At 54.2% G+C, this 23,730-nt stretch overlaps 9 protein-coding genes and 1 non-coding gene across 10 annotated transcripts; 6 read left to right on the top strand and 4 right to left on the bottom strand.

Moving 5' to 3' along the window:
- Nucleotides 1-36: 36 nt before the first annotated feature.
- Nucleotides 37-1,073, bottom strand: EI97DRAFT_436034 (uncharacterized protein). The gene is made up of 2 exons (XM_033799008.1): nt 766-1,073; nt 37-576 (listed from the first exon to the last, which is right to left on the bottom strand). The coding sequence occupies exons 1-2, from the start codon at nt 861-863 to the stop codon at nt 387-389; spliced, it is 288 nt and encodes a 95-aa protein (XP_033650923.1). The 5' UTR covers nt 864-1,073; the 3' UTR covers nt 37-386.
- Nucleotides 1,074-2,262: 1,189 nt separating this feature from the next.
- Nucleotides 2,263-6,412, top strand: EI97DRAFT_461050 (phospholipid-transporting ATPase-like protein; the record flags this gene model as incomplete). Its single annotated transcript, XM_033801164.1, has 3 exons — nt 2,263-5,144; nt 5,191-6,162; nt 6,241-6,412. 3 exons carry the CDS (start codon nt 2,263-2,265, stop codon nt 6,410-6,412), a joined length of 4,026 nt encoding a protein of 1,341 aa, XP_033650922.1.
- An 843-nt stretch (nt 6,413-7,255) lies between these two features.
- On the top strand, nt 7,256-8,164 carry EI97DRAFT_383651 (carbon-nitrogen hydrolase; the record flags this gene model as incomplete). The annotated part of the gene is made up of 1 exon (XM_033795924.1): nt 7,256-8,164. One exon carries the CDS (start codon nt 7,256-7,258, stop codon nt 8,162-8,164), a length of 909 nt encoding a protein of 302 aa, XP_033650921.1.
- A 493-nt stretch (nt 8,165-8,657) lies between these two features.
- On the top strand, nt 8,658-8,760 carry EI97DRAFT_t80. Its single transcript has one exon. It is a non-coding gene; the product is annotated as a tRNA-Lys (tRNA).
- A 1,171-nt stretch (nt 8,761-9,931) lies between these two features.
- EI97DRAFT_469574 (uncharacterized protein) lies at nt 9,932-11,325 on the bottom strand (the record flags this gene model as incomplete). The annotated part of the gene is made up of 2 exons (XM_033801716.1): nt 11,191-11,325; nt 9,932-10,686 (listed from the first exon to the last, which is right to left on the bottom strand). Exons 1-2 carry the CDS (start codon nt 11,201-11,203, stop codon nt 9,932-9,934), a joined length of 768 nt encoding a protein of 255 aa, XP_033650920.1. The 5' UTR covers nt 11,204-11,325.
- Nucleotides 11,326-11,727: 402 nt separating this feature from the next.
- On the bottom strand, nt 11,728-13,977 carry EI97DRAFT_404197 (uncharacterized protein). The gene is made up of 2 exons (XM_033796533.1): nt 13,878-13,977; nt 11,728-13,821 (listed from the first exon to the last, which is right to left on the bottom strand). Exons 1-2 carry the CDS (start codon nt 13,918-13,920, stop codon nt 12,011-12,013), a joined length of 1,854 nt encoding a protein of 617 aa, XP_033650919.1. The 5' UTR covers nt 13,921-13,977; the 3' UTR covers nt 11,728-12,010.
- Nucleotides 13,978-14,190: 213 nt separating this feature from the next.
- EI97DRAFT_404193 (uncharacterized protein) lies at nt 14,191-15,183 on the top strand. Its single transcript, XM_033796532.1, has 2 exons — nt 14,191-14,423; nt 14,473-15,183. Exons 1-2 carry the CDS (start codon nt 14,222-14,224, stop codon nt 14,874-14,876), a joined length of 606 nt encoding a protein of 201 aa, XP_033650918.1. The 5' UTR covers nt 14,191-14,221; the 3' UTR covers nt 14,877-15,183.
- Nucleotides 15,128-17,344, top strand: EI97DRAFT_383615 (uncharacterized protein; the record flags this gene model as incomplete). Its single annotated transcript, XM_033795921.1, has 2 exons — nt 15,128-16,988; nt 17,061-17,344. The coding sequence occupies 2 exons, from the start codon at nt 15,128-15,130 to the stop codon at nt 17,342-17,344; spliced, it is 2,145 nt and encodes a 714-aa protein (XP_033650917.1).
- A 227-nt stretch (nt 17,345-17,571) lies between these two features.
- Nucleotides 17,572-18,652, top strand: EI97DRAFT_155590 (uncharacterized protein). The gene has a single exon (XM_033793291.1). The coding sequence runs from the start codon at nt 17,799-17,801 to the stop codon at nt 18,453-18,455; it is 657 nt and encodes a 218-aa protein (XP_033650916.1). The 5' UTR covers nt 17,572-17,798; the 3' UTR covers nt 18,456-18,652.
- A 137-nt stretch (nt 18,653-18,789) lies between these two features.
- On the bottom strand, nt 18,790-23,089 carry EI97DRAFT_461045 (uncharacterized protein; the record flags this gene model as incomplete). The annotated part of the gene is made up of 2 exons (XM_033801163.1): nt 18,790-22,894; nt 22,953-23,089. The coding sequence occupies 2 exons, from the start codon at nt 23,087-23,089 to the stop codon at nt 18,790-18,792; spliced, it is 4,242 nt and encodes a 1,413-aa protein (XP_033650915.1).
- Between the last annotated feature and the right edge of the window lie 641 nt (nt 23,090-23,730).

The following is a 23,730-nucleotide window of genomic DNA, read 5'->3' as shown; positions in this document are numbered from 1 at the left end:
AAGCGTACTAGAAAAGTCGAACAGAAACTATTTGGACCTGGGTCTCGTCGTGGCATTCAGAGGTCCAAGTATGGATGTACAATTCAAACCAGTGTATGTCTATAGTACAGAGTCCCTCCTTCTCGTATCCTTCCAATAAACCTGCCGTCCGGAATAACCGGCCTCGGTGCCAGCGCCCTGCCCATGTCCTAGACATGCTCTGAAAAGCAAGTGTCCAGTATCTTGCCCATGCATCCCACAGCATCAAAAACCGCGACATATACTCCAACCCATCCTGAAACATATCGTACACGGCAACCAACTAGTTATCTATGTTCCTCCTCCTCCTTCACCATCCCATCCCCTTCCTCTCCGCCATCCCGTTTTATCCCTCTCTTCCCATCCCCCTACGCACCAAACATACCCCCCGCACCGCCCTGCCGCTGCTGCGCCTCCCCTTGCATCTTCTCGCTCACCTTGACATTCACCTCGAAGAACTTTGCGACGCAGCGGTCCAGGCAGACGGACTCGCCTTTGTTGAGGTCGGGCTCGCGGTACGCCGTGTCGACGCATTTCTTGGAGCAGGAGGATACTAGTCTGGGAGAGGAGGGGGGTTAGCATGGGATGTGGAGAGTGGAGGGTAGATGTGAAGGGGTGGGTAGGTGTTGGGGGAAGTGAAAGGAGAGAGTCGAGAGGGGACGGATCAGGAGGGGGTTCAATGAAACAAGGGGAGTGAGAAGAGAGACGGGGAGAAGAGATGGGAGAGAGAAGGAGAAGAAAGCGTACCGAGAGTACATGTCGGACACCATGTCGATTTCGGCCTCTGCGGCGGCGATTTTCTGCTCCGAGGAGAGCTGGGGTTGGCGGCCGAAGAGGAACGACATGGTTGTTTGCTTGCTCTGTTTTCTTTCTTTTTGATGGAAAGGTTGCGGTGTCACGGGTTTGGATGGAGAGGATAGGAGAGAGGGAGTGCGACGGAGGTGTTTACAAGGCGCGGGATGGGTGGTGTGTCGTGTGTTGGTTGGAGGGTGACGCGGCTGCGTTGGTGATGTGATGCATGGGTTGGTGGTGGTGAGGGAGAAGAAATTGGGAGCTTGGGCCGCGTATGCCAAGGCTGGAGTTCACATATCAGATGTATCTAGCTTCATCAACAAGGTCGACATGTTTTGTATGCAAGACCAACTGTATTGCAATGTTGGAGGCATCATACAGGATAATCTATCACGACTCAATTCAAGAAGATGGAAGTACCACCACTACCACGGGGCAGACATGGCGGATACACGGCCTGCCAATAGAACCTTCACAAAGGAAATCGTCCCAAACGAGCCTGTCAGGACGTGCTCATGTTAAACCTATCAAGAGCTCGTTCTCGGTTATTCATCATTTCTACTGGATATTGATGTTGATAAACAGGCCTCCGTCAACCAGCAACTGCGCTCCAGTCTAGACCTCAGTCAGCCATTACCGTAGCTCAACAATAGATCGACAGTCTTTAGAGTGCCCTTATAGAGGCATAGACTCTGTCAGCGATCAAGACAACGACGTTAGCCTTCTTGACAAAAGGCAGGTAAGCCCTAGAGAGAGAGCTTTCCCCAGGTTGCCGATGGTTCCACGTTCTTTGTCGAGTTTACCACTTGAGCGAGATAGTTCATGGGCAATTCTTGCGAGTCCTACTCCCTTGCTATTGCCATGATGCAAGCTCATAGGAGTGTCGCTATCCAGCAACAGAGCAACTACGACAGTGTTTTGACTGCAGGGTCCAGTTCTGGCAGGTTGAGGATTTGCAAGTCGACATGAACATGGAAGGCTTCTGGTAGACGTAGAACCAACAAATGGTGCTTCTAACATGGTGTGCGATTCACTAGGTATTGTATTGACTTTCCCTACCTAGGTATAAAAATAGAGGAGGTCTGGGGAAGACTATCAATTGCCCGCGCCGCAAGGCCGCATCATCGTTTGCAGGGCTCCATGTCTGGGCAACCGGCAGGGGTTGCAAGTGCCCGCGCAGCACCGCCTCACGCTTCACCAACGAGCAGAGTCCGTGCCCTCGACCTTTCTGTTGGAGACTCCAGATCTGCAAAGTAACAAACCAAACGTCCCTTAACCTTCCAAAAGATCCCACGCTCATTCTCTTAATCCACGACCCCAGGACAGCACCTCCCACCTAACCGCGACGCAGGAGAACCGCTGTCCCATTGCACCCTGCCTCCCTGGATCGCCCATGACCACCACAACGGCGCTGCGCAACCCCTAGCTCCCTCTCCAGAACAGCAACCCGCAATGGCCGGGCGGCTTCCTGGTGGCCCGTCACAGCAACCAGAGAACCTCATCGACTTCGACGACCAGCCAGCCTACTACACCGGCGCGCGGCCGCCCGTCAACGACGATGAACTCCTCCGCCGCTATGACATCGACGACTCTGACGTTCAGCAGCCGGGACGACCGTCGGTATCCTACGATGACTTTGTAGGGGGAAATCGCTCAAATGCGGGACTTCCGGGAGGGCCGGGTGCACCGCCTGCGGGGGAGCCTCCGTACCTGTCTACAGGAGGGGGTCGGGCATATTCACAGACGTCCGACCTTCATAACTACTCGCGGTATTCGGATGCGGGGATCGATGACGATGAGTCCATGTATTATACCACTGGAGGAACATACGAGGAGCCGACACCAGGACAGCGGCGCGGAGCCGCACAGAACAATGCCAGGAATAGCATACTCAGCTTAGGCGGAGGGCTGACAGGCCGAGTGCGGAGTATGCTTGGTCGGCGACCAGAGTATTCGGAGATGGACCTACCCTTGACGGAGCACGCTGCCGGACCCAACCCGGCAGAAAGTACAGACGGGGGGATCAAGCCGTCGAAACAACGGTCTTCTGGCGTCTTCAAGTTTGGCTTCGGAAGGGGTGCACCGGACCCGTCGACCTTGGGACCCCGAATAATACATCTCAACAATCCTCCTGCGAACGCGGCGAACAAATACGTAGACAACCATGTCTCGACCACAAAGTACAACATCATCACCTTCCTCCCGAAATTCCTCTTTGAGCAGTTCTCAAAGTATGCAAATCTGTTCTTCTTGTTTACCGCGATTCTGCAGCAGATTCCCGGTATCTCCCCTACGAAACGGTATACGACGATTGTGCCTTTGGGTGTGGTGTTGTTGGTCTCGGCGGTGAAGGAGTATGTGGAGGACTATAGGAGGAAGACGTCGGATCAACAGTTGAATAACTCCAAGGCACAAGTTCTGAAAGGATCATCGTTCGTGGATACACGGTGGATCAACATTGCAGTAGGAGACATTGTCCGCGTGGAGTCGGAAAAGCCGTTCCCTGCGGATCTGGCACTCCTGGCTTCCTCGGAACCGGAAGGACTGTGTTATATCGAGACGGCAAATCTGGACGGAGAGACCAATTTGAAGATCAAGCAGGCTATCCCCGAAACCGCCAATCTTGTCAGTCCTGCGGAGCTTAGTAGGCTGGGAGGCAAGATTCGGTCGGAACAACCCAACAGCAGCTTGTATACGTATGAGGCCACTTTGACGATTGCAGCAGGAGGAGGTGAGAAGGAGCTGCCGTTGTCGCCGGATCAGCTGCTGCTCAGAGGAGCAACTTTGCGGAATACCCCCTGGATCCACGGCGTTGTTATCTTCACCGGCCACGAAACAAAGCTCATGCGCAATGCTACGGCGGCGCCTATCAAGACGACACACGTTGAGCGCATGGTTAATTACCAGATTCTCATGCTCGTCATGATCCTCATGGTGCTGAGTATCATCAGCTCCGTTGGCGATATCATTATCCGGATGAGGAACGGTGATCAACTGGGCTATCTGATGTATGACTCGTTCAACGGCGCGAAGCAGTTCTTCTCGGACCTTCTGACGTACTGGGTTCTTTACTCGAATCTTGTGCCCATTTCGCTGTTCGTCACGCTTGAGATCGTCAAGTATTGGACTGGCTCCCTGATTGATTCTGATCTGGACATTTACTACGAACCTACGGATACCCCTGCGAACTGTCGGACCTCTTCACTGGTGGAAGAGTTGGGCCAGATCGAATATATCTTCTCCGACAAGACGGGCACTTTGACCCAGAATATGATGGAGTTCCGACAGTCGTCCATTGCTGGTATTCAGTATGCGGACGAAGTGCCCGAGGACCGGAGAGCTACGATTGAGGACGGCCTAGAAGTGGGAATTCACGACTTTACGCAGTTGGAGGAGAATCGACTGCATCACAAAACAAAGGACTTCATCAAGCACTTCCTCACGCTGCTTTCGACATGTCATACCGTCATCCCGGAAAGAGGGAATCAGCACGAGATCAAGTACCAGGCCGCGTCACCTGATGAGGGAGCATTGGTGGAGGGAGCGGTGCAGTTGGGGTATAAGTTCATTGCGCGCAAACCGAGATCAGTGACGATCCTGGTTGATGGGAAAGAGCTGGAGTACGAGCTTTTGGCCGTATGCGAGTTCAACTCGACCCGAAAGCGCATGTCGACCATCTATCGGACTCCCGAAGGCAAGATTGTGTGCTACTGCAAAGGAGCTGACACGGTCATTCTGGAACGGCTGGGCAAGGATAACCCGTTTACGGAAGTCACGCTGACGCATCTGGAGGAGTATGCGGCCGAGGGTCTGCGTACGCTTTGTCTTGCTATGCGCGAAATTCCGGAGCAGGAGTTCCAGGAGTGGTACAGGATATACAACACGGCCCAAACGACCGTCGGCGGTAACAGAGCTGAAGAACTTGACAAAGCTGCCGAGCTCATCGAAAAAGATTTCACTCTTCTCGGCGCCACAGCCATCGAAGACAAGCTTCAAGAGGGTGTCCCTGACACCATCGCCACACTGCAATCAGCCGGCATAAAGATCTGGGTGCTGACTGGTGACCGGCAGGAGACCGCCATCAACATCGGGATGAGTTGCAAGCTGATCAGCGAGGATATGAGTCTGCTCATCGTTAATGAGGAGGACAAGGAGGCGACGAGAGATAATCTGCAAAAGAAGTTGGGTGTGATTGCGAATCAGGGCGTTAATGGCGCTGAGATGGATGTCCTGGCGCTGGTGATTGATGGGAAGTCGTTGACGTATGCACTCGAGAGGGATCTGGAGAAGACGTTTCTAGATTTGGCTGTCAAGTGTAAGGCGGTCATTTGCTGGTACGTATCAAGGTGTTTTGTGACGATCTCTGCTGACAGCTATCAGCCGTGTGTCGCCTCTCCAGAAGGCCCTCGTTGTCAAGCTGGTCAAACGACATCTCAAATCCATTCTGCTCGCTATCGGCGATGGTGCCAACGATGTCTCCATGATCCAAGCCGCTCATGTGGGTGTCGGCATCAGCGGCGTTGAAGGTCTTCAAGCCGCCCGCAGTGCCGATATTTCTATTGGTCAGTTCCGCTACCTCCGCAAACTCCTCCTCGTCCACGGCGCATGGAGCTACCAGCGCGTGAGCAAAGTGATTCTCTACTCCTTTTACAAGAACATCGCCCTCTTCATGACGCAGTGTTGGTACGCCTTCCAGAATGCATTTTCCGGGCAGATTATCTATGAGTCCTGGACTTTGACATTCTACAACGTCTTCTTCACCGCCATGCCCCCATTCGTTTTCGGCATCTTCGACCAGTTCGTCAGTGCACGACTCCTGGACCGTTACCCCCAACTATACCAGCTCAGTCAATCCGGTGCCTTTTTCAAAATGCATTCCTTCTGGAGCTGGGTCGCGAACGGCTTCTACCACTCCCTGATACTATACTTCGCCTCCCAGGCCTTCGTCCTCTGGGACTGGCCCCAATACGACGGGCTCAACGCCGGCCACTGGGTCTGGGGCACCGCACTCTACACCGCCGCGCTCGCCACCGTCCTCGGCAAAGCGGCGCTGATAACGAACATTTGGACCAAGTACGCCGTCCTCGCCATCCCAGGCTCCATGGCCCTGTGGTTCATCCTCCTGCCCATCTACGCGACTGTAGCGCCGAAGACGGGGGTATCCATGGAGTACGTTGGCGTCATCCAGCGGCTGTTCCCCGACCCGCGATTCTGGGCGATGGTGGTGGTGTTGCCGGCGCTGTGTCTGGTCCGGGATCTCGCGTGGAAGTATGCCAAGAGGATGTATTGGCCCATGAGTTATCATCATGTGCAGGAGATTCAGAAGTATAATATTCAGGACTACAGACCTAGGTACGTCTTTCTCTCAGTTTTCTCTTTCGCCCCTCCCTGGTGAGCGAATGGAGCTGCTAACACACTCCCCTTGTACAGAATGGAGCAATTCCAAAAAGCAATCCGCAAGGTGCGCCAGGTGCAGCGTATGCGCAAGCAGCGCGGATACGCCTTCTCGCAGACGGACGAGAGCCAGGCGCGCGTCCTGCAGGCGTACGATACCACGCGCGAGAGAGGGCGGTACGGCGAGATGGCGAGTTCGAGGAGATGATGATTTGCCATTTGCTGTACGCGGAGAAAGGGGGGGGAAGGGGAAAGGAGTGAGTTATGGTGTCGTTTTGTAAAGGGAGGAGGGGATTTGTGGGGCTTTTTTTCTTTTTGGTAGAAAGAACGGTTTTATTATCCCTTGTTTGAAAAATGTGTATGAATGAATGGAATGGATTGGAATGGAACGGGATGGGATGGGGTCATCCATCTCTTGAACTCGCATTTATGGATGCCTCAAACTAAATAGATATGCGTGACATCCGAACTCCCTGCTCTCTTGGCCTCATCATCTTCATCGCAAAACCCCAAAAGAAAGCTCAAATGATCCGGACATATCCAGTAAGTGTCCTAGAGAGAAAGAGGGCAAAATATCAGGAACAGAGAAGGCTTCTAGGGGTGCTGTGTCGTACGTAGTTTTAGTATATTGGTCTGTTAAAGCACATGACCTATGTGCTGCTTTTCTAGGTACCTTAGGAATCAAGCTTGAGATATTTGTTACGGGAGAGCGACGACTTTTTCAATTACAATAGTTAGGTGCGCCCTAGCCTAGTTAGGGAAAACGGATACTTCTCGAGGTGCTGCATTGTACGTAGTCGTAGAAGACAAGCCTGTTAGAGCATCTTAGTTTCGCCTTCTTCTGAAGCTTGCGATTTTTCAGGATTATTAGGCACTCCTTCTTTCCATCCCTCGGGTGAGGGCCCACCCTGGTCGGACTAGGAAACGGCTCGTCATAGCTTCCTGGGGAAGCCGTACAACACTTTCACAAGCCCACGAAACATACCCAGCCATCACCACCCTCCAGAGCGCTTCCATTTGGATCACCCTTCTTCTTCTCTCCCCCGCAGCCATGGCCCAAATCCTCAAACAATCCGTCAAGCTCGCCCTCGTCCAACTCGCCACCACAGCCGACAAATCGCACAACCTCTCCCACGCCCGCACCAAAGTCCTCGAAGCAACACGGCAAGGCGCCAAGATCGTCGTTCTCCCCGAATGCTTCAACTCGCCCTACGGAACGAAGTACTTCCCGCAGTACGCCGAGACGCTGCTGCCGAGTCCGCCCACGAGAGAGCAGAGCCCGACGTTCCATGCACTGAGCGAATTGGCGAAGGAGGCCGGGTGCTATCTAATCGGGGGCTCGATACCGGAGCGCGAGGGGGGCGATGGGGCGAAGGAGGGTGATAAAAAGCTATATAACACGAGTTTGACCTTCTCGCCGAGGGGAGAGTTGATGGCGACGCATAGAAAAGTGCACCTGTTCGACATCGACATACCGGGCAAGATCCGCTTCAAGGAGTCGGAGGTGCTGTCTCCGGGAAACAAGATCACTCTGATCGATCTCCCCGAGTACGGTAAGATTGCGGTGGCTATATGCTATGATATCCGCTTCCCGGAACTGGCTACGATTGCTGCTCGCAAGGGTGCGTTTTTGCTGTTGTACCCCGGAGCGTTCAACCTTACTACGGGTGCTTTGCACTGGGAATTGCAGGCCCGCGCGAGGGCGATGGATAATCAGGTGTACGTGGGGTTGTGCAGCCCGGCGCGGGATATGGAGGCCGAGTATCACGCTTGGGGGCATAGCATGGTGGTGGATCCGAATGCGGAGGTGCTGGGGGCGCTGGACGAGAAGGAGGGGGTTTTGGTGCAGGAATTGCAGGCCGGCAGGATTGAGGAGGTGAGGAAGGGGATTCCGCTGTATACGCAGAGGAGATTCGATGTGTATCCGGATGTTAGTGAGGGAGGTCGGTTTGAGGAGTAGGGAAGTGCTTGGGAAACGGCAGAGGGGCAAGGGGGGTTTTCTCTGACGGTGCTTTGAAGGTGGGCGTGGCGGGTTCAAGATAGTAGACATGGCGAACACTTCTTTGGCAGCATATACATATACCCGATCTTCTGATTTTCCAGTTGGAAATACTTCGGCGAAGTGCCTAGAAATCTTTGATGTACCCTCTCCCCTTCCGCTACATAGACACTTCCGCGTCCTATCAACAGGGTGCAGGGAATCATTGGCACGAGATTTGCCTCTGTAGCATTGCAGCCAGTCATCATCTCTCAGGCGCACGCACAATTCGCGCGACTCGCTTCCAACAAAGCCCTAGCGACCCACGCTTCCGCCCTTCAATCCACTCCAACTAAACTTCTCCATACTTTCTCTTTCGCGCCTTTCCACCACGACGCTTACAACTTGTTCTACGACTACTATCTTAGTATATGAAAATTAATTTTGGCAACTTCATATCAACAAAACAAATCCAGCCCGGTTAGCTCAATCGGTAGAGCGTGAGACTCTTAGCTTTCACGTTCCCCTTAGAACGATTGGCGATCTCAAGGTTGCGGGTTCGACCCCCGCATCGGGCTTTTTGTTTTTCTTTTTCTCTTTTTCCCTTTTTGGCTCTTTTTTTACCCGTCCTGTTGTTTCAATTGTCCGGTCCATGGATTTGGTTGGTTTGATTTCCCACGGCGCTAGACAGCATCAGTTTCGGGAATCGTTGCTTCCTTAAGACACGGCCCTATTAGTTTTGCTTGCAGAGATTCTGCCTTGTCGTCCTATAGGATTTGTTACGTACAGCCTCTGTTCACATCCGACTGAACACCCGCCTGCACTTCCTCTGTACTGCTGTTTTCCACATCTAATTTAAACAGCTAGCAGGCGCAGTAATATAGGAGGTTCTGCAAGTAGCTTTGTAGCACGCCTCTACGCCTCTATAGATAGTAGTATATTTAAAAAGAAAATTCTACCTGTCGCATTATTAAGTCGTAGCTAGTTAACTTGTGCTAGGTAGGTAATTCCACCTGCAGAGGAATCGCAGCCGCATGTTCAAGTCGGACGTGGAAAGTCGCAGTATAGTTAAAGTGAGTAGTACTGCCTCTTTTCATGTCCGACTGAACACGACCGTGCCTAGTGGCGTAACTAGAATATAGCCAATTGGATTCCTAGAGATACGTATTCTAACTTGGATTGGAAGTACAGGGGGTTGCTCAGTTGGACGTGAAAAGAGGCGGTACTTGCTCCCTGCACTGTCTGGTCAAACAACCGTTTATTAATTTCTACGCTTACATACGCTTGCTATGTTCGCCTTCCCTTTCGCTCCTCTAGGCGCATCTACGCGACCCCTAAAGCTAATGACGAGCACTAGGACGGAGAATATTTAGTGGGTGAACTTGCTTCACTCTACTTTGGGTGTTTAATTGTGTAGAGATGATCCTGTTAGGTCTCAGTACACAAGCTATGAGCAAGCCTGCAATGAATTGGGAATAATCCGATGATCGATATTTCCTCCCCCTAGGCGAGAATACATGAAGAAGAGGCACATCTTCTCAGTAGCACAAGACAGCTACTGTGCCCTCCTCCCAGAGGAACCAAATTGACCAACCCCTCTGAACGCCTCGCTACCATCCCATACGGCCCAGAAGTGCCCGAGAAAGCCCCAATGTTCCCAAACTCAACCTCAACCGAAGAAGAGCCGACCAATACAACAATGTCAAGATTGTCCAAGCCCCGTGCAAAAACGGCCGCCACGGTGGCCTCCTAGGCACTCTCCCCAACGGCACCTCTCGACGCGTCCGCCATCTCCGTGTCTTGATCGTGAGACCCGCTATTCTGCGAGTCGGGCGGCGGGGCGTGCGAGCCTGACAGCGTGCGTCGCCGCTCGCTATATTCTGCACTGGAACCTGCAGCATGCTGGTCGTCTTGGGTGGGATCATAGAAGGCGCCACGCGACGACTCGGTTGGCCGCTGGGTGTGCATAGATGACTGGTGAGACGACTGCAGCCCGGAATGAGCGTGCACACTATTGCCATTAACAGCGTGTGGGGAGCTTGCGGGCGGCGGGTTATTGAAGAACGGGGCTGAACGGCTCGGATCGGGCGTGCTTTGTGCGGAGGACATGGGGTTCAAAGCATGCACGACCGGCTGGTGAAGACTTCCTGGGCTGTGTTGCTGTGCACCGCCAGCCACGCTGCTACCTTGGGTCCCTTGCGGAGGTGTCTTTTGCCTATGCGTGCGCTTGCTGCGCAATGGCTTGTCCGTCGGTGTGGGCGGGGGGCTGGTACTGCGGTCCGAGTCGTCGATATTGTATTCCATGCGCTTGTGGAGTTGTTCGAGGAGGAACGCGCGCTCGAGGCGCATCTTCATAATCGCGCGGTTGAGACGACTGATTCGCAGACGCGTGGCGTCATTGTTCTCTTCGATATCGTGGATGCGGCGGCGCAGCTCGATGCATTTCCGGTAGTAGGCCGTTTCCACTGATGGGGGGAGGTCTTTGTGAGAGTGCGCCCTGCCCGCTATTGATCAGTTAGCTGTGTTCGGTGGCGTCCAACGACCTCGGAGTGGACGACGCTGCTGGCCAGTCTCTTGCGTTGAGCTGTTCGTTTCTTCGGCGGACAGTGGATTCTGTTCTGGTCCATGGCGCTGTGTTCGTCGGGAGGTGGATTCGTTCCGGAAATGAAACTCTTCTTGCAAACTGTACAGTGTCCGAGCGATTATCCCACTCTGTCCGATTGCCCTCCTCCAGTTGCTTAGCAAGTGCGGTCGAGTATCTCCCTGCGCCTTCCCAAGCTCCTAGCAACTCAAGTCTCGAGTTATCAGGCCAGATCGAGGTCCAACCTCCCCGCAAATATAGCATTCCGACGATATATCATGGCGTGCAGAGGCATCCAAAGTCTTGAGCGTCCATATAGTCATTGTTGAATCAAGGCGGTTGGAAGTGCAGCTCCAGAGGTCTCTGAACGAAGGGCGATAGTCGGAGCGCAGACCGGCCAGCAGCGTTCCAGGCAGGCGCAACTTACCTGGTTGAGGCATTTCGGCAATTTCTTCAGACCCGTTTTGTACGATGAATGTATTCTACCAGGCGAAGAGCCGGAAGTGAAAGAGGTAGCAGTATGGTGTTGGAGGTGATGGAAGATGGAGTGTTAGGAAGTCGGAGCGCGTTGCGTTGTGCAAGGGTCTCCAGATGCGCGGATGCGGTGCGGGATACTTGGCACGCGTCCGAGCGTCTGGGGCGTTCAAGGACTCCCCTCCTCCAGCCAGCAATCGCAGTGACAAACATCGATCCAATCTCTACACCACTCTTCAGATTGGTCAAGTCAGGAATACAGTGTAACTGATTGATTACGCATCCTTTCGTCTGCTTCGATGTTTGGCCGAATGAACAGAGTTGGGACATCGATTTTGCAACAACCCGTAGTCGATTCCTCTAGAATCTTTCTGCAATGTTCATCTGTTGATATAGGGAAAAGTCGCGATCCATTTGCTGTATAGGAAGCCTCCAATCCGCGTGAGTACACTTCTCACTCCATTACTGCTGCAAGACAAGCCCTCGAACACAAAAATGGAAGATCTATTGGTCCGAGCCAGGGAAATGCGAGGAGACGTTGTGAAAGGTGGATGGGGGATGAATGAAGGGATAGGTCTGACTGCGGCACTCCCGGTCTTCAGAGAACTGCTTCTGGCAAGTATGACAGAGGTCTCCAGTGGAACATCAAGCAAAATGGTCGTGAGATGTAAATACATACTCTTTATAGGGTATAATTTCAAGGGAATGTGAATGGTCTTGCGCCACTATAAGGATAGTCTTGAACCCTGATGTAAGGATACCAGGCGTGGGAATCAGAGCCCGTAGCCCCTCATCCACCTCAACTCCCTGGCCTGATGCTCCAAAGCCCTCCTCATCTCGCCGCCATACTCCCTCTCCTTCTTACGCAACTCCTCTGCCTCCGCTTCCCGAGCTTGATCCTCCATTTCGCTTATATCAAAGCCGCGCTGTCCGAACCCAACCATGCCCAGCCTGCCTTCACCGGTCCAGATGATCAGATTGTCTTTTCCAAACGGTGTGTTGCTGTGATCGGTCTTCTGCCTCGCATGAACAGTGGGCAGGATCTTCTGCACAATATCACCTGACTCTTGCTCAACAGTCCCATTGTGACCGGCTCGTGTGTCGGGCGCCTTCTCATTGATATTGAGTTGCCGCACTCCAGTAGAACCATCACGCTCTACCCACTTCAGATTTCCATCACCGTCGGAGAAGACGAGTCGCGTTCCGTGGGGAGCTACGGAGAGCAGTTTCGACCTGGATGCCGTTTGGCGATTCTGATAACAGGCATCTCTGTTTTGAGTAGTCCTGCTGTCCGAAGAATTGATCGAGCGAGCGGGATCTGAAGAGAGATTGTACAGTTCGAGAGACCCTTTTCCTTTGTACTCGCCTGCTGCGATGAGCGTATGGCCCGACAGCTCCTTCCACTGGTCTATCAGGGAAAGCGATGCGAATGGACGGCTAGACCGCACGTCATAGGTGATGAGTGAGAAGGGTATGGAATTGAGACAAGACAGTCGGGCCCCCGAATGCACCGTACCGCGAAGGCGAGGGAAGAACCGTCGGTCGAAGTTGAGCATGCTGGTAAAGCGTCCGCCAACCCATATATCGCCATTACCGTCCCACTCTCGTGCCGTGGGAAGATGAAGGATAGACAGAGCACCGGGTTGCGACAAGGAGACATGGTCGCCAAAGTCACGTGTCTGAAGATTTGAGCAGGAGCTGGCAGGATTGCCTCCGATCAGTTCAGTGCGAACGGCGCGTGATTGCACAGGCGGTGACCGTGTGTCGTGTAGATGAATTGTCCAATTCGTACCCACGGTCAGGGGAGTGGAATGGTGCGCTTCAGAAAGCGCTGTGATGGGAAAGGGGTAAGGAGTCCTCGAGACGACCTGCAGCGTGGCTAGGTCCACCTCATTGAGCACATTTTGTACAGCGAAGAAGCCTCGCCTCCGCACATTGTCAATGGAGACGCATTCTATTGTCCCCGTTTCAGACATGATAGCCTGGCTTTGCCGCAGGCGCGTGGCATAGTCAAGATCCGAACCTCTATTTGGCAGCAAGCCGATGGCGCCCTTAGCAATAATGGTGCCTTGCCGCGAGTGGCTCGCAGATGCTTCCCAGATGGCGATGCTGCCATCCTCCATCGGTGCGACTAGCTTGTCTGCTAGACCTTGATCATAGAGTATACCAGCACCAGTGGCTTCGTGATGAAGGCGATCATCTTCATGGCCATACCTAGACTCTTGGAACCAGCTTATGGTATGCGGCGCATGTCTCTGTATATACTCATGGTAGAAGCTGACGTCCTCTTGAGGATATGTGGGATCCCAATTTGCCAGCAACGTTCTCCGCAACCTGGTCTCATTCCACTCCGTTCCGGTTACTGCAGTGGTGTTGTTGACATCCTGTAGGAAAGTGGAGGTCTCTCGAATCAACCTTTCTGCCGCACGCGCAAGCTCCGCTAATCTCTGGTCTAGACCGATATCGTGTTGTCTTCGCGGGCGTCCTTCGAAACATAGTCGTTTCCAGATTTCGTTGTCTCGGAACACATTGTACCAATACTTGGAGACGAGTTGGATATTCGCGAGTTCGTGAGGTTCCAGGTCTGTCGAGCACTGTAAGCTACGAAGCGCCGGCGCATAGAGGTTGTTGGTGACTTACACTGTGCGATAAGGAGCAGGATCTCGGCAGGGAGATTGTCCATACTCGAAAGACTATTATGGGTGCATAAGATGGAATAGTTATGGTAAGGAACGATGTATGTTTACGAAACGCATCTGGTAAGCTATGCCGCCAAAGGAGTGTAGAACGCAGTCGAAGCTTAGGTATCTATATGTACTGGGACATCTGGCGACGGGGAGTTGGTGACGACAGCCCTCTTCTCAAGAGAGCCTAACCCGATATGGAATGGTGTATTCTGGTACTTATCTACATAGTGCTCAACCCACCTGGGCACAGAAATACACGCTGTCCTCCGATGCTGACTCTTGAGTAGAGCGATTTGGATGATGGACATGACCATTGTGCGGGACTTCTGGAATGGGTTCGACGTCCGTCTGCTTTGTAAATGTGCTCATGCACCTCGGATGTATGAAAGATGTGCTCAACGCGCTACACAACTGCACATAGTCTACGCTATATACCGGAACACCGTGCTACAAGTATACACAGTACAGGAGACGAAGTGGTACAGCTGTTTCACCCAAGGCATTATTTCCGGGTCTTGACTGGCTCCTTTGTTTGCTGATTGACGTAGGTGTCGTTTATGCGATGACAGACATAGCAACAAGAGTACCTCTGTCTTACTTCCAAGTCTACAAAACAGCATCTATGGTTGCGGCATATCCATCTTTAGTACGGAGTATGCATTTGCATACTCCGTACATATGCGAGAGTATTACTTTCTGCCTTCATAAATATCGTCAGTTCATCCCGACTGGATCGAGGGGGCTGGCCCAAGCGGCGTCTCTACCCTCGTTCGGACGTGAACGCCCGCTCTTGTCAGGCACGCATTCTGCCCAGCCGTCACACACGCCTAATGACAGCAGTGGTGAAGTGGGCCTACCTACTCCGGCGTATCTGCGCAGACCTCAGCTTCTTTCACTCTTCTTCCACGCCCTACCCCGTCGCAACCATTTGCCAACCCTATTCCGAGCATGACCGAAGCTCCGTCGCGTCCTCCACTCACTTCCAACCCCCTCACCTCCCCCTCTCCGCCAAGATAGCATGGATGCACTCCGCTGTTGCTGCGGCTCCCCGGATTGCGCATTCCTCGCCCACAACAGCACCCTTCTAGAAGGCGTGGAACGCGATGTAGCAAAGGCCGCTCAGCTGGGCCAGGTACGGTGACCCTTCACCAAGCAGCGGACACTCCCAGTGACCCACATGCGCCGTGATTCTCTATACCCGCCATGCCGCTGACCTTTGCTTTACAGGCGCTACTGGTTCGCCATGAAGCCTACGTTGCCGATTCGGAGCGCGAGCGCCGGCAGATGGCTGCCACTATCGAGGCCCTGGAGAAGGAGAAGCTGGAACTGGAGGAGCGCAATGCCGAAACCATCAAGGCGAATCGCGGTCTTCTAGACCAGCTGGAACAGCTCAACGCAGCTGTCACCGCCTCGGATGCGCACGTACAGGCACTCACAAACACGTTACACTCGGCTGAGGAGGAAATCCAACGTCTTTCATCGCTTGCTGCGCGCACCCAGGATCTGGAACGACAGCTGATAGATTTGGAGCGGGAGCAGGCATCGCTGCAAGGAGCTCTGGAGACGAAGATCGGCGACGAGCGCACCGCTGTGCAAAGATGGCGGAGAGCGGAGAAGATGATTGGAGACCTACAGGACCAGATCGACCGGATTGAAGCTGAGGCCAGGGAGGAGCGGGAGCGGCATGTTGAGATCGTTGCGCGCATGGAGAGGCAGATGGCTGTGGGTGGGGAGTTGGCTGCGACGGGCGGCCGATTGAAGGCGAAGGCGAGTCGGGAGGCGGGCGAAACCAGCGTTGTCTCACATTTCGTCAAAGATATCTTACTGGATAACGCAAATCTGCAGCATGGTATTCTGGAACTACGCGAGATGCTGCAGAATTCGAATGAAGAGGTGGAGCGTCTAAGAGAGCAGCTACAGGTTCATCAGCCAATCTCGCCAACGAAGGAGGATGCGCCGACGTCAACGGCGCTGGATAAAGAGTTGGGAACCGAACCAGTGTTCAACCAAGCCCTACATATCCATCATCACTACCATGGGGCAGTGCCGAAGAAGGAGGCAGCCAAAATTCCGGTGCAGCGTCGCACGCGAAAGAAGCGCCTGAATCTCCCACCAGGAAAAGGGCTCCCTCCCAGACGTTCCGATGTATCCTCGACTGCTACCATTCTCTCACAGACGGCCGTTACAGTGCCTCCGAACATCCATCGATGGTCAAACGCGACGACGCTAGCAGCGTCCTCCGCCCCTGGATCGCCCCTATCTGCCTCTCACCGCGGATCCATCTATGAGCGAGTCTTCAGCGATGTAGCCTACGACTCATCCCGACCCACCAGCCCTTCTGATAGCCTTAACCTAACTTCACCAATCTTCGAAAACAACCGCTGCGATGACGATCCGGTTGACAGCCGCGAACTGCTCCCTTCCAAACGAATGTCGCAAAGACTGAAGCCTCCTAGCCTGGCCACTATTCGCAGCGCTTCGTCCCCTATCTCCTTGACCACAAAGTCAAGCCCTGCGTCCGCCATTATTTCTGCGGCCAGTCCACCGGACTCACTCTCTAACGACGTATTCGTCCTATCCCCTTCACTGCACGCCACGATACCCGAGGAAAACGAGGACGGTTCCACAAATGATATCAACTCATTCAGCGAGCACCCTCCCGACTCAGGTCCTCCGCCGGACAACACCATTTCTCCCATATCACCTGCCTTCCCCCCTCTACGACGCCCCGCCTCCCACGAATCCCTCATCTCTATCTCCGGCATGGACATCCACACCCTCCAATCCCGCCCCTCGCAACTCCTCTTCTCCACCTCCCCGCGCCTCGCTTCCCCTCTATCCAGTACCTCGCCTCAACCGGTACTTACACCGTGGACGGCAACCGCCACACCGAGCCGGCTGTCCCGCCGATACGACATCGACAGCAGCACCCTGTACGGCTCGCTCATCGATCAACACCGCGGCGCGGGCCGCACTCTTCACAAGACGGCGTCGACGTCCAAACTCGGCAAGAAGGTCGGAGGGTGGGTGTTTGGGAAATGGGGCGCTGCTCCGGCACCAGCTAGTTCTTCGAGACATGATGGGCGGCATACGACCGACTCTGACCTCGCACCCGGACCGACGGATGCTGTCACAGCAGCAGCGTCAAGTAGTAGTACCAATCCTTCAATGTCTGTGGCGGCAGCAAACGCCAAACGTACGGCACCACCACCGGCGAAAAGCACACCAGCACCACCATTGAAAATCGCACCAGCGCCAGCACCACCCGCACCAATCCGCTTCAGACCGCCGGGTATCAATCAGACGGGCCCGCTGCTGGGGTTCTTCGACGCCATTCCGCCTACGCCGGTGAAAGTCGTGGTTACGGATTTGGATACTGAGGCGTTGGGGGAGGCGTTGAGGGAGGATGGGGTGAGATAACTACGTACCTTGCCTGAACCGGTTGGATTGGATTTTCTTTTGTTTTTGGTTTATTTTCGCATTTGGCTTGTGGGTTTTGGGTGCTTTATGGTGCTGGCTGTCTCCCTTTTCCTTTTTCTCTCATCTTCCTTTTTCTCTTTATTTCTCGGGACGCCGGAAGAACACCGTTGGTTCGCTAGCCAAAGGAAGAGGATGTCCGGTTGTCGATTCTCGTTTCTTATATCGCTTGGTTACCTCTCTCGCTATTTTTTTTCTTTACCATCTCCTACCGTGTTTGCCCGGCAGATAGGCGGCTGGCTATCTTTTCTTTCATGCCAATTCGCTTTCTGAATATGCATATAGTAGGCGTTTGGATGCTGCATTACGGAGAGACACTAGGGGGGAGAGAGTACGGACTTGGATGGGATTTGCTTGATGCGTGAGGCGAGAAATGGATGATGATGGGGAATGATGAATGGACGGCTGCAAGGAAGGATGGAAGGACGGATGGATGGATACCCCTCGCCTAACGGCATATATCTATTCCCTTAAGCTTATTTATAGTTTATACATAGTAGAAACATCGAATAAAATAACAACCAATAACCCAGCCAGTATCGCTCCATCCAACTCCTCTCCCCATCTTCTTATCACCAGGACATGGCTTAAGGAATTTAGAATCTACTTCATCCACCAGCGCCAGCCATCCCACACATCACATCTACAAAACACACCAAACCACCATTCACAATTCCAAAAAAAGGGAAATCCCAGAAATGCAATTGCCGCATTACTCTACACCCACTCACTCACGCAAAACCCAATCAAGAGAAACCATCGCCATACTGCGTATGCCAACTTAATCGTACACACGATACAATTTCCGCCCATCCCATCCCATCCCATCCCATCCCATCCCTTAAAAACCTACAAAAACGCCATAGAACCCATGCATGCACCGAATCCCTTTCCCCCACCCACCCACGTAACCACCAAAGACGCCAAACCCAGCCCCGAAACCGATTCCCAAAACCAAACAAGAGAAAAACAGAAGAGTTCCCCTCCTCCAACCCCCAACCACACTAGGAGCGAGCCCCGCAAGGCAAGCTACAACCAGCCAGGCCAGTATTGAAGCTCCGGGTCCTCAACCTTAAAGACGCCAAACCCAGCCATGAACCAATCCCCAAAGCCAACACACCAAATACGACAGGGGAGTGAGTTCCCCTCCTCCAAATCAAACCTGACTAGGAGCGAGCCCATCCAGGCAAGCTCCAACCAGCCAGGTCATCATCAGAGTCGAGGCCCTCAACATAAAGACGCCAAACCAGCCCCAAACACATTCCCCATAACCAAAAACCAGACAAGACAGGGGAGTTCCCCTCCCCCAACCCTCCCCCAACCAGGAGCGAGCCCCTCGGGGCAAGCTACAACCGGCCAGGCCAGTGTTGGGGTCGGGGCCCTCAACCCTAAGCCTCTGGCATATTGGCATTAAACGTCTCCAAAAACTCCTCCGCCAGCTCCTTCGTCTTAAACACAAACAAGATGCGCGACAGCTTCCCATCCGTCCCAAGTCTCGGCGCCAAAACCATCGTCTTGCTCTTCCCCGCCGTCTGCGAAGGTAGCCTAGCGAGGATGTTGTAGTTGACGGGCGTGGCGCCGCTGGCGATACGCATGCGGACCAGGGCTTTGCCGGATTCCTTGTTCTTCAGGATCCAGATGGGGGCGCGGGCAAACGTCTTCCATGCCTTGTCGGAGCCAGTGCCGGTTTCATGCTTGGCGAGGGCGGTTTCGGCGTGGAAGAGGACGTCGTGAGAAGCCTTCTCATCGTCGGTGAGGGTGGAGAGGTCGAGCTGCGGGCCCTTGTTTTCCTCATCCTCCTCACCTGCGTCGCCGCCAGACTCTTTCTCGCTGCCAACACCGGCATCGGAGAGCGGCGTCGGAGCGCGCGACGAGAAGACCGAGGAGGTTACAGAACCTGCGGCAGACTGACCTGCGCTCGGCGTCAAGAAGGATGGTTTGTTCGCCGAGCCCGCCGACTGGCTGAGGAATGCAAATGGCGCGGGCTTCGGTGCGGTGTCGCTAGACGAGGGTGTTGCAGGTTGAAAACTGAAAGTGGGTTTTGGAGCGGCCGTCTCCGTCGTCGGGGCGAATTTGATGGGGGTGCCGGGCTTGAAGGTTTGATCACCCGCAAAAGACGAGGATTTGGACGGAGCAGTCTTGGGCGCAGCATTGGCAAAATCGAAGAAGAAGGGTTTCTTAGCTGTTGGCGTGGCGACAGATCCATTCACACTCGATGACGGACCGTCCGCCGTAGCGGAAGACTTCTCCCCGAATGTGATGCGGGACATGAGGCTTGGTTTCGACGATCCTGTATCCGTCTTTTTCTTGGCTGATTCTCCACTGTCTTCCTCGGTGTCGGCCCCGGATTCTGAATCCGCAAGTTTGCGCTTCGGTGAGAATGCTCTAGGAGTGCTTCCACCTTCATCTTGGGACTCATCCTCAGGCTCTTGCTCCTCCTGATTTCCCTCCTCATGCTCGTCACCTTCGTCTTCCTCTTCTTCATCCGTATCATCTTGGTGAGCCGATGAAGCTGCGGATGAGAGATGGCCAAAAATATTCGCGCCGGGGGAAGGCGCTGCACTCGATGTACCAAAGACTGACCCTGCAGCGGACGCCGAAGCAGCTGGGCTCGCAGCTCCAGAAGCCAACACAGATGTGGTTCCACTGGTAGCCTTCGACACATCGAACGACGTCGCAGGGGGGGTAGAGGTGGTGGATGCGCTAGATGCTGGGACGGAGAAGCCCTGTGCGGATTGCGCCTTCTTAGCTTCTTCTTCTTTCCTAGCGGCTTCCTCCCTATCCCAACGAGCGGACCATTGCTCCTCCGTCTCTTCATCAGAATCAAAATCTTCCGCCTTGGCCTTGGCCTTCCTCTCTGCGGTCAGCTGTTCGGCGGTCTTGGCATTCTTCGCAAACAGACTGAACATATTCGTGCCTGAAGAACTGCTATCTTGCGTGGAAGTTCCGGTCGATGGCCTGAAACCGAAGGATGGAGTGCTCTCGTTGGGTGCATTGGAGGAGGCTGATGGCTTGAACCCAAAAGAGGGAGTGGCATCTTTGCCGGCGGAACTCAACGTCGTCGATGGTTTGAAACCCGCCGAAGATGGCTTCTCGTTCAGATCAGCTGTGGGAGACGGACTGAACCCTTGTGATGGTGAAGGAGCCTGCGTCTGGGAGGCGCCAGACGTGGGCATGCCGCTGATGGATGCGCTCAACTTCGTGGAAGGGGCAAACAGCCCACCGCTGGCAGGAGGGGTGGAGCTCTCAGTGCTCGGAGTCGCAGATGCCTTGCCCAAGATGTTGCCGAAGAGGTTTGATGTTTGTGATTGGGTTGACGCAGGCTTTGGTTCTGCTGTGGTTGGCTTGTGACTGAAACCAGAAGAAGAAGGTGCCTGCAACGGGTTCCTGGTAGGAGGAGCAGCCTTTGGCGTGAAGCTAACACCGCTTTGAGGTGGAGGGGAGGGCCCGCGTGCTTTTTTCGACGGAGTGGTTGGCTCGACATCGCGTTCAGCACCTTCTGCAGCCTTTCGCTTTGTTGACAGAGCGGACTCGTATCCGGTGACACCATTACGCCTTGCCTGTTCCTTTCTGAGATCCACGATCTGCGTCATAATCTTCTTCGTCTCTTTCAGGTGCCAGCGGGATACCGGAGACCAATCCGTCAAGGGGGCTAAGCTCTCCAGCTTCTGCCGGAATTTCTTATTCAACGTTTCTAGCTCCGCTAGCAAATCGGCGACCCTAGAATCTTGAGTACCAGAACTGGGACGACGAGCGGTTTCAACGGCGGAAGGTGTTGCTCCGTTCCACTCTTCTGGAATCCGTGCCCGAGGGATACCCGGTACCGGCGTAGTTTCAGGGGCGCCCGTTGGCACTGATTGGGACGTAGTCGATGTTGTAGATGAAGGCGGAAAGGCTGGGACCGATGACTTGGGAGCGGCCGTGCCTGCGCTAGACTGTGACAGACTGGGCCGACCGAATGGAGTTGATGTCGCAGAGGTCGTTCCGGGAAATACCGACGTGGTTTCCTTCGAACTAGATTCTTTGGGTTCCGGTGTTTTGCCAACTGTATCAGTTGCTGTAGCCTGAGTAGATTGAGAAGAAACGGATGCAAAGTCGAACTTCGGCGGTTGGGTGGTGGGTGTGCTCTTCGAAGCGCTAGGTGAACTACTAGCTGCTTGCGCTTGAGATTGACCAAGATTGAATAAGGAGGAGGATTTCGGAGTCTCAGCGGCCCCAAAGGCAGGCATAGACGACTTCGAGAAGATGTTGTCGGAAGGAGCGGAAGTTGTCACAGGCTTGTCGCCTCCAAACGTGGAGAAGGAGGATTGCGACAGGGTGTTACTCGTTGGCTCAGAAGTTGTCGATGTACCGGCTTTTCCACCAAAGGCGGGAAAGGACGACTGCGAGAATGCATTGCTCGCCGGAGCAGAGCTGGTGGCAGTGCTGCTGCTGCTGCCAAATGAGAAGGGAGTTGAGGTCTTCGCGGATTCGTCCGCCGGGGCGGTGCTCTTACTGCCGCCAAAACTGAAGGGGGCGGGGTTCGGTGTGTCTTTCGCGGGCGCTGGGCTGCTTGTTGCGGCAGAGTTCGCACCAAAACCGAACGAGGGAGCTTTCGCCGTGTCATTGGACGGAGCCGAGCTCGTAGCGCTGGCACCAAATTTGAAGAGAGGGGTTTTGCCGGTATCGGTTGCGGGAGCCGCAGTCGTGGCGCCGAAGTTGAACGATGGAGCTTTCGCGGTCTCTTTCACCGTAGCGGAGCTGGAGGTGTTGCTGGCGCTGCCGAGGTTGAAGAGGGATGTGGTCGGGGCGGTGGTGGCGCTGGGCTTAGATACGGCGGTGCTACCTCCAAATGGAGGGAAAGACGCGGTGGTGAAGAGGGAGCCGCTCGGCGCAGAAGAACTCGATGGCGCGGTACTGAAGAGGCTTGTGGGTACGGAGGAGCTCGACGTGGCATTGGTGCTACCGAACTGGGGGAATGAAGAGTTGGTGAAGAGGTTGCTGGGTGCGGGCGACGGCGCTGGAGATGCCCGAGGACTATTACCACCGAAACTGGGCTTATTGACGTCGGAGGCGGGCGCGGATGGGGTGGACTGCGGAGCCTGGAACTTGAAGCCGCTGGTTGTGCTGCCACTTCCAAAACCTCCTGCTGCTTGAGCGGGCTGCGACGCACCAAAGGCCGGAGTGGCAACACCATTGGCAGCAGACTGCTGGCCACCAAAGCTGAAAGGCGCGGGACTCTGTGTTTGGGTACTGCCTCCGAAGTTGAAGCCACCTGGAGCTGGTGTTGACTGTTGGGCGCCTCCAAAGTTGAATGACGTGGTGTTGCTATTCGCGCCAAAGCTCGGCGGGGTTGAAGTGGATTGCTGGGAGCCAAAGCTGAAGGGGTTCGCGGGGGTGCTTGCGCCTGCAGCAGGGCCGCCGAAGTTGAAGGGATTGCTGGCAGGCGCGGGTGCGCTTGCGCTGAAGCCCGAAGCAGCAGCGTGAGCGAGGCGGGATTTGGGAGCCTTGATCCTAAAGCACGTAGTCAGTACGGCGGGTTGTGTGCGCGGTCAGCAATTGAGAAACATACTTGCGGTTGGCCAACTGGGCGGCGGTCGCGCGCCTTACAGGATCTGGAGACTCTTCGCGCCTGGGGTCTCTCTCGTCTGGGTCTGCGTACTCCTCCTCTCGCCTTCCTTGGGCGAAAATGCCCGAGCGCTTCTTCATGGCGGCAGTGGAAGCGTGGTTGCCTGGCAGCGCCGATGGAGGGGAGCAGTTGTAAGGGCGGAGAGCTGTTGACAGAAAAGTTGCAACCGCTCGAGGTCGCGATGTACAATTGTTGTTGTACTGTATGCCAAGGATGGTCTGTGCAGACGCTTAGTCATATGCACGGACTACCCTAGCAACGCCACCAGAATGCGAACAAGTGCCTCTCAATGGGGACGAGATGGAAAGCGGAAAACACACACTTGGAGCGGACAACGATTCGGATTTCAGGCGATGATCCGTGTTTCTGACGGAGCAGCGTAGTTCAACTTTGCCGATAGCCGCAGTGGTTTTGAGGTCACAAGCTGTGAAGGAGAACAGCTCAGGCATCGTTCTCAGTAAGATCATGTTAGCACCCGCGAAGAATCAAGGAGGCAGTTCTCTAGACACAGTAAAAGCGCAGATAATTCACTATGTAGAATGTTTTATTAAGCATCTTGGACTACCGTACTACTTGCCAATAGCGACCTACGGTTGACTGTCATGGTTTCGTGCTGAAATGGAGCAGAGCTCAAACCGATTATGGGTTCCAAAGAAATCGCACTAGAGAGTAGCGTATCATAGAAGCACATTCGATATAAGCAAAACCATCATGATACATC

Source organism: Westerdykella ornata, assembly GCF_010094085.1.
Source record: "Westerdykella ornata strain CBS 379.55 unplaced genomic scaffold EI97scaffold_27, whole genome shotgun sequence".
In the NCBI taxonomy this organism is placed as follows: domain Eukaryota; kingdom Fungi; phylum Ascomycota; class Dothideomycetes; order Pleosporales; family Sporormiaceae; genus Westerdykella; species Westerdykella ornata.
Note: the sequence above shows the minus strand (reverse complement) of the source record. Positions and strands in the feature narration are given on the sequence as shown.

Excerpts from the sequence above, each read along its gene's own strand:
- EI97DRAFT_436034 (XM_033799008.1), bottom strand. The coding sequence starts at position 863 with ATGTCGTTCCTCTTCGGCCGCCAACCCCAGCTCTCCTCGGAGCAGAAA. Across the intron at positions 577-765 it reads GTGTCCGACATGTACTCTCG|ACTAGTATCCTCCTGCTCCA; the intron begins GTACGCTTTCTT and ends CTCCTCTCCCAG.
- EI97DRAFT_404193 (XM_033796532.1), top strand. The coding sequence starts at position 14,222 with ATGATGGACATGACCATTGTGCGGGACTTCTGGAATGGGTTCGACGTC. Across the intron at positions 14,424-14,472 it reads GTACAGCTGTTTCACCCAAG|GTGTCGTTTATGCGATGACA; the intron begins GCATTATTTCCG and ends TGATTGACGTAG.
- EI97DRAFT_155590 (XM_033793291.1), top strand. The coding sequence starts at position 17,799 with ATGGACGGCTGCAAGGAAGGATGGAAGGACGGATGGATGGATACCCCT.
- EI97DRAFT_404197 (XM_033796533.1), bottom strand. The coding sequence starts at position 13,920 with ATGGACAATCTCCCTGCCGAGATCCTGCTCCTTATCGCACAGT. Across the intron at positions 13,822-13,877 it reads CCTGCTCCTTATCGCACAGT|ACCTGGAACCTCACGAACTC; the intron begins GTAAGTCACCAA and ends AGTGCTCGACAG.